Source organism: Microtus oregoni, unplaced genomic scaffold, assembly GCF_018167655.1.
Source record: "Microtus oregoni isolate MIOR12 unplaced genomic scaffold, Mior012 000007F_ref0000211, whole genome shotgun sequence".
In the NCBI taxonomy this organism is placed as follows: Eukaryota; Metazoa; Chordata; class Mammalia; order Rodentia; family Cricetidae; genus Microtus; species Microtus oregoni.
Genome location: NW_024543066.1, coordinates 53,727,010 through 53,739,644, shown reverse-complemented (window position 1 = coordinate 53,739,644; position 12,635 = coordinate 53,727,010). Strand labels below are relative to the sequence as shown.

Genomic DNA, 12,635 nt, shown 5'->3' with positions numbered 1-12,635 from the left:
CACGACCCTCACCAAGCCGGGCCACAGACCCGAGGCAGGACCGCAGCGAACAGCGGGGGAAGGCGCGCGCCCCGCCGCCTCCACACCGACCCCGGGAGCCGCCGGAAAGAGGCTGCGCTGGGCGGCAGGGGCGGGGCCTCGGGGGCCGCGGACGGGGCGGGGCGGGGCCTGGTGGCTGCGCCGCGCCGAGCTGGTGTCCGACCCCGCTGCTCTTCCGCGCGTGGCCCCGCACCTGCTGCTTTTGCCCGACCCGGAGCTCCGCGGCTATGCGGCTGGCGCTGCTCTGGGCCCTGGGACTCCTGGGTGCGGGCAGCCCTCGGCCCTCCCCGCCGCTCCCAAATATAGGTGAGTTCCCAGGAGGGAGTGGGTCGAGGAGATGACTGGGAAGAGGTACAAGGGAACCCGGAGACACTGGGGTGCTGCGGTCAGCCCGAGCTTAACTAGGGTGCAGCCTGTCTGGTTTGCTGACCAAGGCCTAGGGCTGGTGATTCGGCGAGGGAATGGTGAAGGGAGGAGGATGCTGGCGTTCCTTATCCAGAAGTCCTGCGTGATCCCGGCAGACACTTTCAGGTTCCGCTTTGAGTTGAGGGGCCTGCCCAGCGCCCCTCAGAATCCTGGAAAGTGTCACTTCTCAGGACTGACGTCTTCGTCTCTCTAGGGCCTAGCTGACAGTTCCACTCTGTGCAGTGCCCGGAACAGGCATGGCTGGTGGGCTTTTAGTGAAAAGGATTATTTCCAGCCGTTCATTCCACATCTGGGCGGCCAACATCGCTCACCCTGGTGCGGTGGCCACCAAGAGCCTGGAGGAGCGGGAGGGGCCCCGGGAGCAGCACAGGGAGGGAACACTAGCCAGGAAAGAGGCTGGGACAGCAACTCCTCCTTGGAACTTTCACTTCCCGCTGCTGTCTTGGGCTGGGGGCCGAGAGGGTAGGCGGGGGTGGAGTGTCCGGAGGGGAGAGGGCCATTGTTGGGGGTGCTGGCGGAGGAAGCGGAGGCTGTTGGGAACGGGTGCGCCTGACTGGGCATCAAGGCTGTTTAGGGAGGTCGGTGTTTGCACTGCTCACCCAGAGATGGGCGTTCACAGCATCTCGTCTGTGAGGGAAAGGAAGGGCAAGTGGGCACCAGGCCACAAGGCTTCTCCCAGTCCTAAAAAAGCACATTCCTGATTGGGTGGAGGGTGTGATTGAGAAGGGATGGGAACAGGGAGGGTCCGTGCGAGAACCTGGGATTGGTCAGAGAGACTGGATAAGCTGAACTTTCTTTAGGGACTTGGGGATGAAATCGGCCAGTTGGGATTTCCAGGATCCTTCGTTAAGTGCCAGCATGCAGTGCAGGAGCCCTAAAGTCACTGCTAGGCCTTGCTGTGCGAGAGTTGATAGGTCTGGGGACACCAGGCACCCCAGCCTCACTGAGAATTCCCTCAGCAATCTTCTCGGCCCCCACAGGAGACACTGAGGAGCAGCAAGCCAAACCAGAGAGGGCCCTGAGTGGATCCTTGGAGAGGCAGGTCGGTCAGTACAGCCCCCCAGTTAGCCTAACAGAAATGCTTCAGGTGAGTCCTACCCTGCTAATACGTTCTCACACTTCACATTATTATTAGTTATTATCTTGAGTCCAAAAGTTTGGATAAACAGCCAGTGAACAGACCTTGTAGCAGGTCGAGCCGGGTCCAGTGGCTTTTCCTCAGCACCTGGTTCCTTTCATCTGTCTGCCTCAGCCCCGTCAGCCCACCCATGTACACTGGGACAGTGGCACTGGACCTCCTTTCATCACACACTGCTTGTTTGCTCAGGGAGAGGTTCAGAAAGGGACAGACAGACAGACAGACACACATTCTGCAGCTGAGTCAGAGGAAGGGCTGGGGCCTGTGCCGGGTCCTTCATGATGCTTCCTCTCTGGGCAGGAAGCCGAGAAGGGGTGGCCCAGTTGCCTTCCTTGACCTCCCCACACTAGCCCCTAGAACAATGCCCCAGTCCAGGCAGTGCTTCCTGGTCCCTCCCTTGGGATCCCCAGCCAGTGACCTAATCATTGGTACTCTCCTGAGAGCATGAGGTTGTCAGGTTATAAAGGGTAGGAGTTGTGGGCAGGACGAGGGAGGTGACATGCCTCTGGTGTCCACAGACTGGTCTGCCTGAGGCCCTGAGGGTCACAGTGGAGTTGGATGGTGAGACTCATGTCCTGGAGCTTCTACAGAATAGGTAAGATGGCAGACATAAATAATCACAGGGAAAAAGTTTGCATACATTTATCTGCACCAAGTACGAAATACCTACCCTCCTGGACTCCTTCCCAACAGTCCCACAGGGTAGATAACTCTTATGGAGTGATCCTTATTTAACACAGGAAGGAGTCAAAGCCCAGAGAAATTAAATGAACTTGACTGAGTTCATACAGACATATATCTCAAAAAACATTGGAACACAGGCTGGAGGAGACAGCAGCCCAACCTTTAAAGTCTGTGGCCTCCAAGGATCTGAGGACTTTGCCCACCTCACTAGCCGGTTACAGCAATACTCTATGAAGTGGCTTCACAGGTCCTGCCTTCCTTTTGTCACAGAGATCTAGTCCCTAGCCGTCCCACTTTGGTGTGGTACCAGTCTGATGGCACTCGGGTGGTCACTGAGGGGCACAATCTGGTGAGTCAGGCCCTCTCATGCTGTTTCTGGCCTTGGCAAAGAAGGGAAGGATGACGGGAGGGTGGGAGCCCTGGAGGAAGTGGGAGGATCCCCTGCTAGCAAGCTGGACTCCAGGGTTCTCTGGTCTTCCCTGTGAGCTGGTGCTACTAGTGTGGCTTCCCTTTTGTAGGCAAACTGCTGCTACCGAGGAGGCGTGCAGGGCCATCCCCGCTCATGGGTCTCCCTCTGCAGCTGCTCCGGGATCAGGTACCAAGGATGGTTTGCTACCAGGGAAGAGGGCACATGGGCAGGGACCCCAAATGCCCTCTGACTCCCTGTCTTTTTCCTTAGGGGGTTGGTGGTCCTGTCCCCAGAGAGAAGCTATACACTGGAGCTGGGACCTGGAGACCTTCAGGGTCCTCTCATTGTTTCTCGGATCCAAGACCTCCTCCTGCCAGGCCACACCTGTGCCCCAAGTTGGCATGCACTTCTGCCCACTCAGGCTGGACAGCGCCACATTCATAGGGTGAGAGGCATGGAAGCAGCACGGGCTGGCTCAGCCAGCACAGTGACAGCCAGAGCAGTGACAGCCAGCACAGTGACAGCCAGTGCAGTGACAGCCAGCACAGTGACAGCCAGAGCAGTGACAGCCAGCATAGTGGCAGCCAGCGCAGTGACAGCCAGTGCAGTGACAACAGCCAGCACAGTGACAGCCAGCGCAGTGACAGCCAGCACAGTGACAGCCAGCGCAGTGACAGCCAGTGCAGTGACAGCCAGCGCAGTGACAGCCAATGCAGTGACAGCCAGCACAGTGACAGCCAGCACAGTGACAACAGCCAGAGCAGTGACAGCCAACGCAGCGACAGCCAGCACAGTGACAGCCAACGCAGTGACAGCCAGCACAGTGACAGCCAGCACAGTGACAGCCAGCGCAGTAACAGCCAGCACAGTGACAGCCAGTGCAGTGACAGCCAGCTCAGTGACAGCCAGCACAGTGACAGCCAGTGCAGTGACAGCCAGTGCAGTGACAGACAGCGCAGTGACAGCCAGCGCAGTGACAGCCAGCGCAGTGACAGCCAGCGCAGTGACAGCCAATGCAGTGACAGCCAGCACAGTGACAGCCAGCACAGAGACAACAGCCAGAGCAGTGACAGCCAACGCAGTGACAGCCAGCACAGTGACAGCCAACGCAGTGACAGCCAGCACAGTGACAGCCAACGCAGTGACAGCCAGCACAGTGACAGCCAGCACAGTGACAGCCAGCGCAGTGACAGCCAGTGCAGTGACAGCCAGCGCAGTGACAGCCAGCGCAGTAACAGCCAGCACAGTGACAGCCAGTGCAGTGACAGCCAGTGCAGTGACAGCCAGCTCAGTGACAGCCAGTGCAGTGACAACAGCCAGAGCAGTGACAGCCAGCACAGTGACAGCCAGCATAGTGGCAGCCAACGCAGTGACAGCCAGCGCAGTGACAGCCAGTGCAGTGACAACAGCCAGCACAGTGACAACCAGTGCAGTGACAGCCAGCTCAGTGACAGCCAGTGCAGTGACAACAGCCAGAGCAGTGACAGCCAGCACAGTGACAGCCAGCATAGTGGCAGCCAACGCAGTGACAGCCAGCGCAGTGACAGCCAGCGCAGTGACAGCCAGCGCAGTGACAGCCAGCGCAGTGACAGCCAGTGCAGTGACAACAGCCAGAGCAGTGACAGCCAGCATAGCGGCAGCCAGCACAGTGACAGCCAGCGCAGTGACAGCCAGCGCAGTGACAGCCAGCGCAGTGACAGCCAGTGCAGTGACAGCCAGGGCAGTGACAGCCAGTGCAGTGACAGCCAGTGCAGTGACAGCCAGGGCAGTGACAGCCAGTGCAGTGACTGACAGCCAGGGCAGTGACTGACAGTGCAGTGACAGCCAGGGCAGTGACAGCCAGGAGAGTGACAGCCAGGGCAGTGACAGCCAGGGCAGTGACTGACAGCACAGTGACAGCCAGTGCAGTGACTGACAGCGCAGTGACAGCCAGCGCAGTGACAGCCAGTGCAGTGACAGCCAGTGCAGTGACAGCCAGGGCAGTGACTGACAGCACAGTGACAGGGCTCCTTCCTCATTGGCTCTTCATGGCAGCCTGAAAAGGCAGATGCTGACAAGAACTCTGTTCTCAAATGAAGAAACCGTGTTAGATAACTCGCCTGAGGCCATACACTAGTAAACAGTATATGGAGGATTCAGAAGCAGGGTTCACCTCAAATACCTCCCCTATCTCTAGGCCCATGGCAGAGAGCATTCGCTTGAGTAGAAACTTCCAGCTAGAAAGCAATACAAAGACAACTTCCTAATTTACAAAGGTGGAGATTACACTACAGTGTGAAGATTAAGGTCAATTGTGATATATGTCCAGTGCTTAGGACTGTGCCTGAAGAGCGGATTTGATTGTGACAAGGTCCCACTGTGTAGCCCTGGCTGATTGGGAACTCACTTTATAGACCAGGCTGGCTTTGAACTCACAGCAATCCACCTGCCTCTGCCTCCCAAGTGCTGGGATTAAAGGTGTGCGCCATTACACCCGGCTTTAGTTGGTATTTTCTTTTTCTTTTTTTTTTACTAGGCAAAGAATTTTATTAACCCTTTTCCAAACTTTATTCCCAGGCTTCTTCAGCTTAATTTGCTGCAAAGAATGAATTGTGTTTAAGCAAAAACTGAAAAGAGCTGCAGTGTCCAAGGGGCTTGGGCTTAAAAATATTAGCGATCTAGATTTGATCAGATCCATAAACAAAAGACCTTTAAAAAGCAGCCATGATATAAAATAGCAGCTCCTGTAACTTCTGCAAGAGTCACTTCTTCAGAAGTCCCCTCCGTTCAGTTTGCCTCGTTCTTAGAAGCCTCATCAAAATTCTCCACCAGGTCCGGGACTTCATCATCATCATCCTCTCCAGTAGCAAGGGGTGCTTTTCTATCCACAGATTGTTTGGGCAGAGCTTCAGCCAGTCTCCTTAAACTAGTCAGACTGTCTGCCCCAAGCTGGTTTAGAATGCTGGGAAGCATTTCTGTCAGTTGCTTTGTCTCGGCGTGGCCTGTAATGGTGAATGAAGGTGTTTGTTGCCAGAGACGCCTGAACTTTAGGGTTGTTAAAATGGATCACTGTTCCTTGGTTTGTGAACATGTTCACCTCTTCAATACCAGAGATATTGTTCACCCCTAACTTCTTTAAGAGAACTGCAGTTTTTTATCATCTGCTGTGGCTGTTCGGTGAACCACCTTCTTCTTTCTGCGAGCAGTTCCTTTCCCACCAATGCGCACTTGTGCCTGCAGCTTGGCCAGTTTTTCCTGGTTCATGATCATTTCTTTCATCTTGTTGGAGTGGAAATGGAGCTGCACGGGGGACTAGGGTTCGCGCTCAGGGGGTCTCGGGCGGACCAGCTGAGATAAGGCGCACATACGCGGGGACGCAAGATGGCAGCTAGAGGCTTTAGTTGGTATTTTCAAACATTGATAGAAGCTAGGTTTGGTGGTACACAACTATCCAGCAGGTGTTTGGGAAGTGGAGGCAGGAGGACAGTGAGTTCACTGCCAGCCTGGGCTATAAAAGACACTGTCTCAAAAAAACAAAAGCTCGGTTTTTGTTTAGAAGCAGTGGGTTGGAATGGGAAAAGTGGAACCCTGTTGCCAGCTCCGTCTATTTCTGGCCCCCATGGGCAGGTCTCTGGCCTCTCACACTTCCCATGAGGTCTTCCTCTGACTACTCGGAGTGGGCATGGACACAGCTTGCCCAGCCTGAGCCCTGGCTCTGAGGGGGGTTTGCCTGACATGCCCCACTTGTTATCCACAGCTTAAGCGGGATGTTGTAACAGAGACCAAAATTGTTGAGCTGGTGATTGTGGCTGATAATTCAGAGGTGAGTGTCCTGACATCACAGTCCTCTCCTGCTCACCCTGTCCCCACTTGCCCACATTTCAAGGTGACCCCTGTTGACCCTAGGTCAGAAGGTACCCTGACTTCCACCAGCTGCTGAACCGAACACTAGAAGTGGCCCTGCTGTTAGACACAGTGAGTGTGGGCTGGGAGGAGTCTCAGCTCCCTTGCTGCAAGGCCCGGCCTCCACCTGAGCCTCGGCTATTTCAGTTCTTCCAGTCCTTGAATGTCCGGGTAGCACTTGTGGGCCTGGAGGCCTGGACCCAGCGGGACTTGATAGAGATGAGCTCCAACCCGGCTGTCCTGCTAGACAACTTCCTCCACTGGCGCCGGACAGACCTGCTGCCTCGACTGCCCCATGACAGTGCCCAGCTGGTGACGTAAGGACCCCAAGTTCAGCTGCTGGGACCTAGTGCTATCCAGACTGCTTCGACTCCTCCGGCACTCTGACAACGGCTTTAGACTCTGAGTCTTTCACCTCTGTCCACAGTGGTACTTCCTTCTCTGGGCCCATGGTGGGCATGGCCATTCAGAACTCCATCTGTTCCCCTGATTTCTCAGGCGGTGTCAATATGGTAAGCTAACCGTTACAGGTACCCTCAATCTCCAGTCCCAAAACTGTGCAGAAAGAGGGCAGAGCCATGTGGCCTTTGTCAGGGACACAGTGTTGTCATTTATGACACCTTTGCATTTCTGGGGGGAACCTGAGACCCAAAGGCAGAGGCAATAACCAGGGGCTATTCAGTGGGGAAGGGGGCATAGGACAGGGTTGAACTAGCACTTAATATTTCTGTCACCCAGGCCTGTAATCGCCTACTTTAGAAGCAATTAAGGAGGAAGACAGCATACAGGAGAGCGGGCAAGGAAGGAATGGGGGTCAGAGTCGGCTGTCCGTTGTGTTAAGTCCAGGCTGGGGTTAGACCTGGGGCTATCTCCGTCCCCAATGATAGGATCACTCCACAAGCATCTTAGGAGTTGCCTCCTCGATTGCCCATGAGTTGGGCCACAGCCTGGGTCTAGACCATGATTCACCTGGGAGCAGTTGTCCCTGTCCAGGTCCAGCCCCAGCCAAGAGCTGCATCATGGAGGCTTCCACAGAGTGAGTAGCTGGGGGTGGGTGGGTTGGGACGCGTGAGAGTGAGACAAGCCAGAAGAGCTTCCAGCCTCACCCCCCTTGCCACTCTTCCCAGTTTCCTACCAGGTTTAAACTTCAGCAACTGCAGCCGACAGGCCCTGGACAAAGCCCTCCTCGATGGGATGGGCAGCTGCCTCTTTGAACGGCTGCCTAACCTGGCCTCTAAGTCCCCTTTGTGTGGAAATATGTTTGTGGACCCTGGCGAGCAGTGTGACTGTGGCTTCCCAGATGTGAGCCCCTGACCTCAAAGCCTTGCCCACTCCCATCTGTGCCCTCATCCTGATTGCCCAGACCTTTCTAAGTCTCCTGAGTGGCTTTCCTGTCTTCTCTGGTCCTCATTTACTGGATGCTTTGACACCTGGGTTTGCTCTCTGGGAGGCTAGGAGGTCTTGAGCACTGCTGCTGCTCTGTGCCTCAAGCTCTCTCTGTCCCCTTGCCTGCAGGAGTGCACTGACCCTTGCTGTGACCACTTCACCTGCCAGCTGAGGCCAGGAGCACAGTGTGCATCTGATGGACCCTGTTGTCAAGACTGCAAGGTGCGAACAGGCCTGAGACTAGCCACCCCACTACTCCCCTGCCAGGTGAGCTCCTGGCTGAATTTGCCCAGCACCTACTTTGTTTACCACCCCCCACAGCTGCAGCCAGCTGACCGGCAGTGCCGCCCTCGCAGAGACGACTGTGATTTGCCCGAGTTCTGCCCAGGAGATAGTTCCCAGTGCCCCCCTGACCTCAGACTGGGGGACGGTGAGCCTTGTGCTAGTGGAGAGGCTGTGTGTATGCACGGGCGCTGCGCCTCCTATTCCCAGCAGTGCCGGTCGCTCTGGGGACCTAGGGCCCAGCCTGCCACACCACTCTGCCTCCAAACAGCCAATACTCGGGGCGATGCCTTTGGGAGCTGTGGGCGCAGCCCCAACGGCAGCTACGTGCCCTGCACGCCTAGGTAAGTGGGGAAAACAAGCTCCTGAGTTTGTGGGAACCTTGGTGCTGCTTCTACCCACCCTGCTTGCCTTTCTCCCTGCCCTAGGGATGCCATTTGTGGACAGCTACAGTGCCAGTGGGGTGGGAGCCAGCCTCTGCTGGGCTTGGTCCAAGATCTGCTCTCGGAGGTCCTGGAAGCCAACGGGGTGCAGGTGAACTGCAGCTGGGCGCACCTGGACCTGGGCAATGACGTGGCTCAGCCCCTCCTGGCTCTACCTGGCACTGCCTGTGGCCCTGGCCTGGTGAGTGGTCTGGGTGGTTGAGGCCAGGTGGGAAGAGACATCTGAAATAGAGTGAGCTGTGCCCAGGCTTTGCCCCACCAGCTGGGACAGGTACAGGCTTCACAGGAGCCGGCGGTCTTGTTTCCCACCGGGCTTCCGTCACACATCTGGAATAGCCTCACAGCCTTGCAGGCCCAGCAGAGCCTGCGGGCCCTTGCAGAGCCATCTCTGCTCTTATCTCTGTGGAGTAGGTGTGCATCGACCATCGGTGTCAGTCCGTGGATCTCCTGGGAGCACAGGAATGTCGAAGCAAATGCCATGGCCATGGGGTGAGCTGGCGTGGAGGAGATGGAAGGGGGAAGGGAGCCTGCTGAGGGAAAAGGGCTATGGAAGCAGACATCCTCAGTCTTTGCCACTTCCTGGGAGCATGCCGTTAACCTTCCTGGAGTGTTTCCTCATTGCAGTGGACGTAACAATGGCACCCATATCCTGGAGGGCACGAAATGGGTAGGAAAGCTGCTAACTAGTGAACATCATACTAAAGGTCATTTCCCCTGCAGGCAAAGACTTCCTCCCTCCAGGACTGTCTGTCTACCCACTAGCCACAGCATTCCTGTCAGTTTGAGAAGCCTGAGCCCTTGTGAAGCTAGATAAAGGCTGCTGGGGCTGGCACATGCCTTTAGTCCCAGCTCTTGGGAGGCAGGGCAGGTGGAGCCCTAAATTTGAGGCTAGCCTGGTCTACAGAGCAAGTTCTAGGACAGCCAGGGATAGAGAAATCCTGTCTTGAAAAAACAAAACAAAACAAAATGATGGAAAGTCAGAAATAGGGCAATGGTCCCATCTTCCAGATGCCTTCATTGCTTGCTTTGAACCTCTAGGTCTGTGACAGCAGCAGGAACTGCCACTGTGAGGAGGGCTGGGCACCTCCTGACTGCTTGGCTCCGCTCAAAGGTAGCTAGGAGACGGGCCCAAGGCGGGGAGGGCAAAATGGCTCCAACAGTTACCTTTCTCTTTAGTCCTCTTCCTGACCCCTTCACTTCCAGCTCCTTGGCTCTTGGCCCCTGGAAGCCGCCTTTGTCTCTGAGCACTTCATCTACTGCCCGTCCCTGCTCCTCTCTAGGTAGGGAACTCTTAGCCATTCTCAGCCTGTGTCTACCTCTTTCCACAGCCACCAGCTCCCTGACCACGGGCCTGCTCCTCAGCCTCCTGTTGTTGTTGGTCCTGGTCCTCCTTGGTGCCAGCTACTGGCACCGTGCCCGCCTGCACCAGCGACTCTGCCAGCTCAAGGGATCCGGCTGCCAATATAGGTATTAACATCCTTTTCCTGCTGTTACTTCCTTTGGTTAAGGGCAGTTCTGAAGCCTCTGCTTCTAATGGCCCAAGCCATGCAGTCCTTATCCCTACTTCTAAATCCCAAACTCCCAGCCCCTGGATTTCCTGACCACTATTCCTATACACGTACCTACCATCTCCACATGTATCCCTTAGCCTCTCTCATAGGTCATAGGTAGACCTCCAGGTACTGGGGCCACCTCATTCCAGACCCCAAAGTAGGGGAAAGGTGGTCTTCTTTCAGGCTGTTTAACCACAGCCCTGGCCTAAACCACACAAAGCTACCCTCCAAGGGCTAACAGGTTAACTTCTCCCTGATCAGCAGGTGGGAGGCCAGTCCCATTCTCTCTTTGGTTTTCTTTATACTTAGGGCAGCCCAGCCAAATCCTCCCGAAAGGCCAGGACCTCCACAGAGGGCACAACAGATGCCAGGCACTAAGGTAAGCCCTGGATGGCAGAGCAAAGAGCCCACATTACTTGGTACCTAATTTGGGCCTAGAGGTGTCACTAAAGGTTCAAGACTCAAAAAAGCTTCGGAGTGCTCAGTCAGTCCAAGGAGCAGGCAGTGAAGCAGCAAGAGCGGCCAGGCCAGTCCCCCAGGAGGCTCTGCTGAGCTCTTTCAGCTGGCCAGATTGGTACCTTGAGAGGTGGTTCTGCCCACACCCATCGGCGGCCAGTGCCATGGGATAATGGGGTCGTGTGCAAGAGGACCTTCAGTGTGCTGAGATCTGACAAGGCCCAGACATCATGTGCAAAGGGTGCCAAGTGCCCAGGGCGAGAACCTGAGCCCTCTCATGGCAGAGGGTGTGCATGAAGTCAGAGTATGTCACCCCTGCATGTAGCTGAGGCTCTGCTGCCCTCATCTCGACACTAACCCCTTTCTGCTCACATCTGTCTGTCTCCTCCTGCCCACTCTGCCTGTCTGCTCCTCTCGTCATCTCAGCAAGCTAGTGCAATCATCTTTCCGGTGCCCCCCTCCAGGCCGCTGCCACCTAACCCTGTGCCCAAGAAACTCCAGGTAAATCTGGGCTGGGCCTTGCCCTGGCTCGGGACACATGGGAGGCGAGGTGCCCAATCCCAGTTCTCATCCCTGCTTCCCCCCAGCGGTGTTCTTCATTAAGAGACCAGGGTGCCCCCTCAGCCTTCAAAGCCCCAGAAGCAGCCAAGGGTGAGCCTCCTGACATGGTCTCTGCTACCACCTGGTGGTCAATATTGGGACTACAGCCATCCAGGGACTATGATTGATCCACTCCTTCCTTCCCCAGGCTCCTGTCTATTGGCAAGCACCCAAGGCCCCCTGCGCATGCTCCCATGTTCCATTGAGCCCCTGGCTGACTTTGCATGTTGACCCTGGGGAGTCTCTGCACGCTCACCCCCTCGGACTGTGCTTTCAAAGCCACCACTCCTCTCTTTGTTCAGGCTGCGCTGGCTGACCGACCCAATCCTCCCACTCGCCCTCTGCCCGCCGACCCTGTGGTGAGGCACCCAAAGGTAACAGTGAGTGGAAAGCAGAAAGCATTGCCTCTCCTGCCTAGAGCTATGGTGGCAATGGCAAGATGGCTTCCTCTATGCCTGAGGGCATGTACCCCAATAGCACCTTTGGTAGTGACAGGTTTGTTTGGAGACGAAGGTGCCCATTAGCACTGCTCCTAGAACCCTCCATGGAGGGTGGAAATCATGACGAACTGGTCTTCTCTCTCAGTCTCAGGGGCCCACTAAACCCCCACCCCCAAGAAAGCCACTGCCCGCCAACCCGCAGGGCCGGCACCCATCAGGTGACCCGCCGGGCCCAGGGGACGGAAGCATGCAGTTGGTGGTGCCCTCCAGGTAGGTGAGGAGCGTGCTGCGGGAGACCCGTGTCTTACTACCAGTGAGACATCTGAGCAAGAGTTCTGACTTTTCCAAATGTTTTCCTTGGCTTTCTAAACTCCAGGCCAGCTCCGCCACCCCCGACACTACCCTCACTCTACCTCTGACCTCTCTTGAGGGTTGGCTGCCTCTCACCCAGATTTAAGACTTACAGTGAAATCTCTGCCAGACCGTCCCCTTCCAAATGCCTAGAGGGGCAGGAGCAGAGAGGACGCAGGAACCACCCACCATCGGGCGCTGTTAACCTTGGGACCCACCAAAATAGCTGCACCTGGCTGTTCGGGAGGGGCCGTGGCTGGAAAAGGCGGCGGAGGGACGCGCACACATCTGTCTCTGCTCCTTTGTAATAAATGTGAGATCTTGGAAAGTGGCTCCTGGAAGCTGGGTAGTGGCTGCTGTGTTTCCAGGTCTGACCACTAGGAGACGCCGCTGGGTCAGACCAGGGCCTGTTGGGGAGGATGACATCCCAGAAAGGGTCAACTAGAATTGTCACTGGGGATGCCTGTAGCTTGTTTCTGCCCAGTCTGGGGTGGATGGCCTCTAGTTTCCAAGTTCTTCCTGCTGGTGCTGTTCAGCCCCCACCGC

At 56.3% G+C, this 12,635-nt stretch overlaps 1 protein-coding gene and 1 pseudogene across 5 annotated transcripts; one reads left to right on the top strand and one right to left on the bottom strand.

Moving 5' to 3' along the window:
* The first annotated feature begins 158 nt into the window (after window positions 1-158).
* Window positions 159-12,417, top strand: Adam15 (ADAM metallopeptidase domain 15). 5 transcript variants are annotated; one of them, XR_005974654.1, is made up of 23 exons: window positions 159-345; window positions 1,446-1,552; window positions 2,122-2,198; window positions 2,558-2,636; window positions 2,806-2,882; window positions 2,967-3,141; window positions 6,433-6,498; window positions 6,582-6,650; window positions 6,726-6,895; window positions 7,006-7,090; window positions 7,466-7,614; window positions 7,706-7,880; window positions 8,094-8,186; window positions 8,286-8,590; window positions 8,675-8,870; window positions 9,101-9,178; window positions 9,728-9,800; window positions 10,018-10,156; window positions 10,552-10,621; window positions 11,125-11,199; window positions 11,286-11,349; window positions 11,601-11,672; window positions 11,884-12,008. XR_005974654.1 is itself a non-coding variant. In XM_041656392.1 (23 exons), exons 1-23 carry the CDS (start codon window positions 267-269, stop codon window positions 12,155-12,157), a joined length of 2,568 nt encoding a protein of 855 aa, XP_041512326.1. In that variant the 5' UTR covers window positions 159-266; the 3' UTR covers window positions 12,158-12,417. The 5 variants fall into 5 exon arrangements, 4 of the variants coding, with proteins under 4 accessions (XP_041512326.1, XP_041512325.1, XP_041512327.1 ...); XM_041656392.1 differs by lacking the exon at window positions 11,286-11,349 and adding an exon at window positions 12,115-12,417 and having other exon boundaries at window positions 6,735-6,895; XM_041656391.1 differs by lacking the exon at window positions 11,286-11,349 and adding an exon at window positions 12,115-12,417.
* LOC121450969 lies at window positions 5,207-5,766 on the bottom strand (annotated as a pseudogene).
* Window positions 12,418-12,635: the final 218 nt, after the last annotated feature.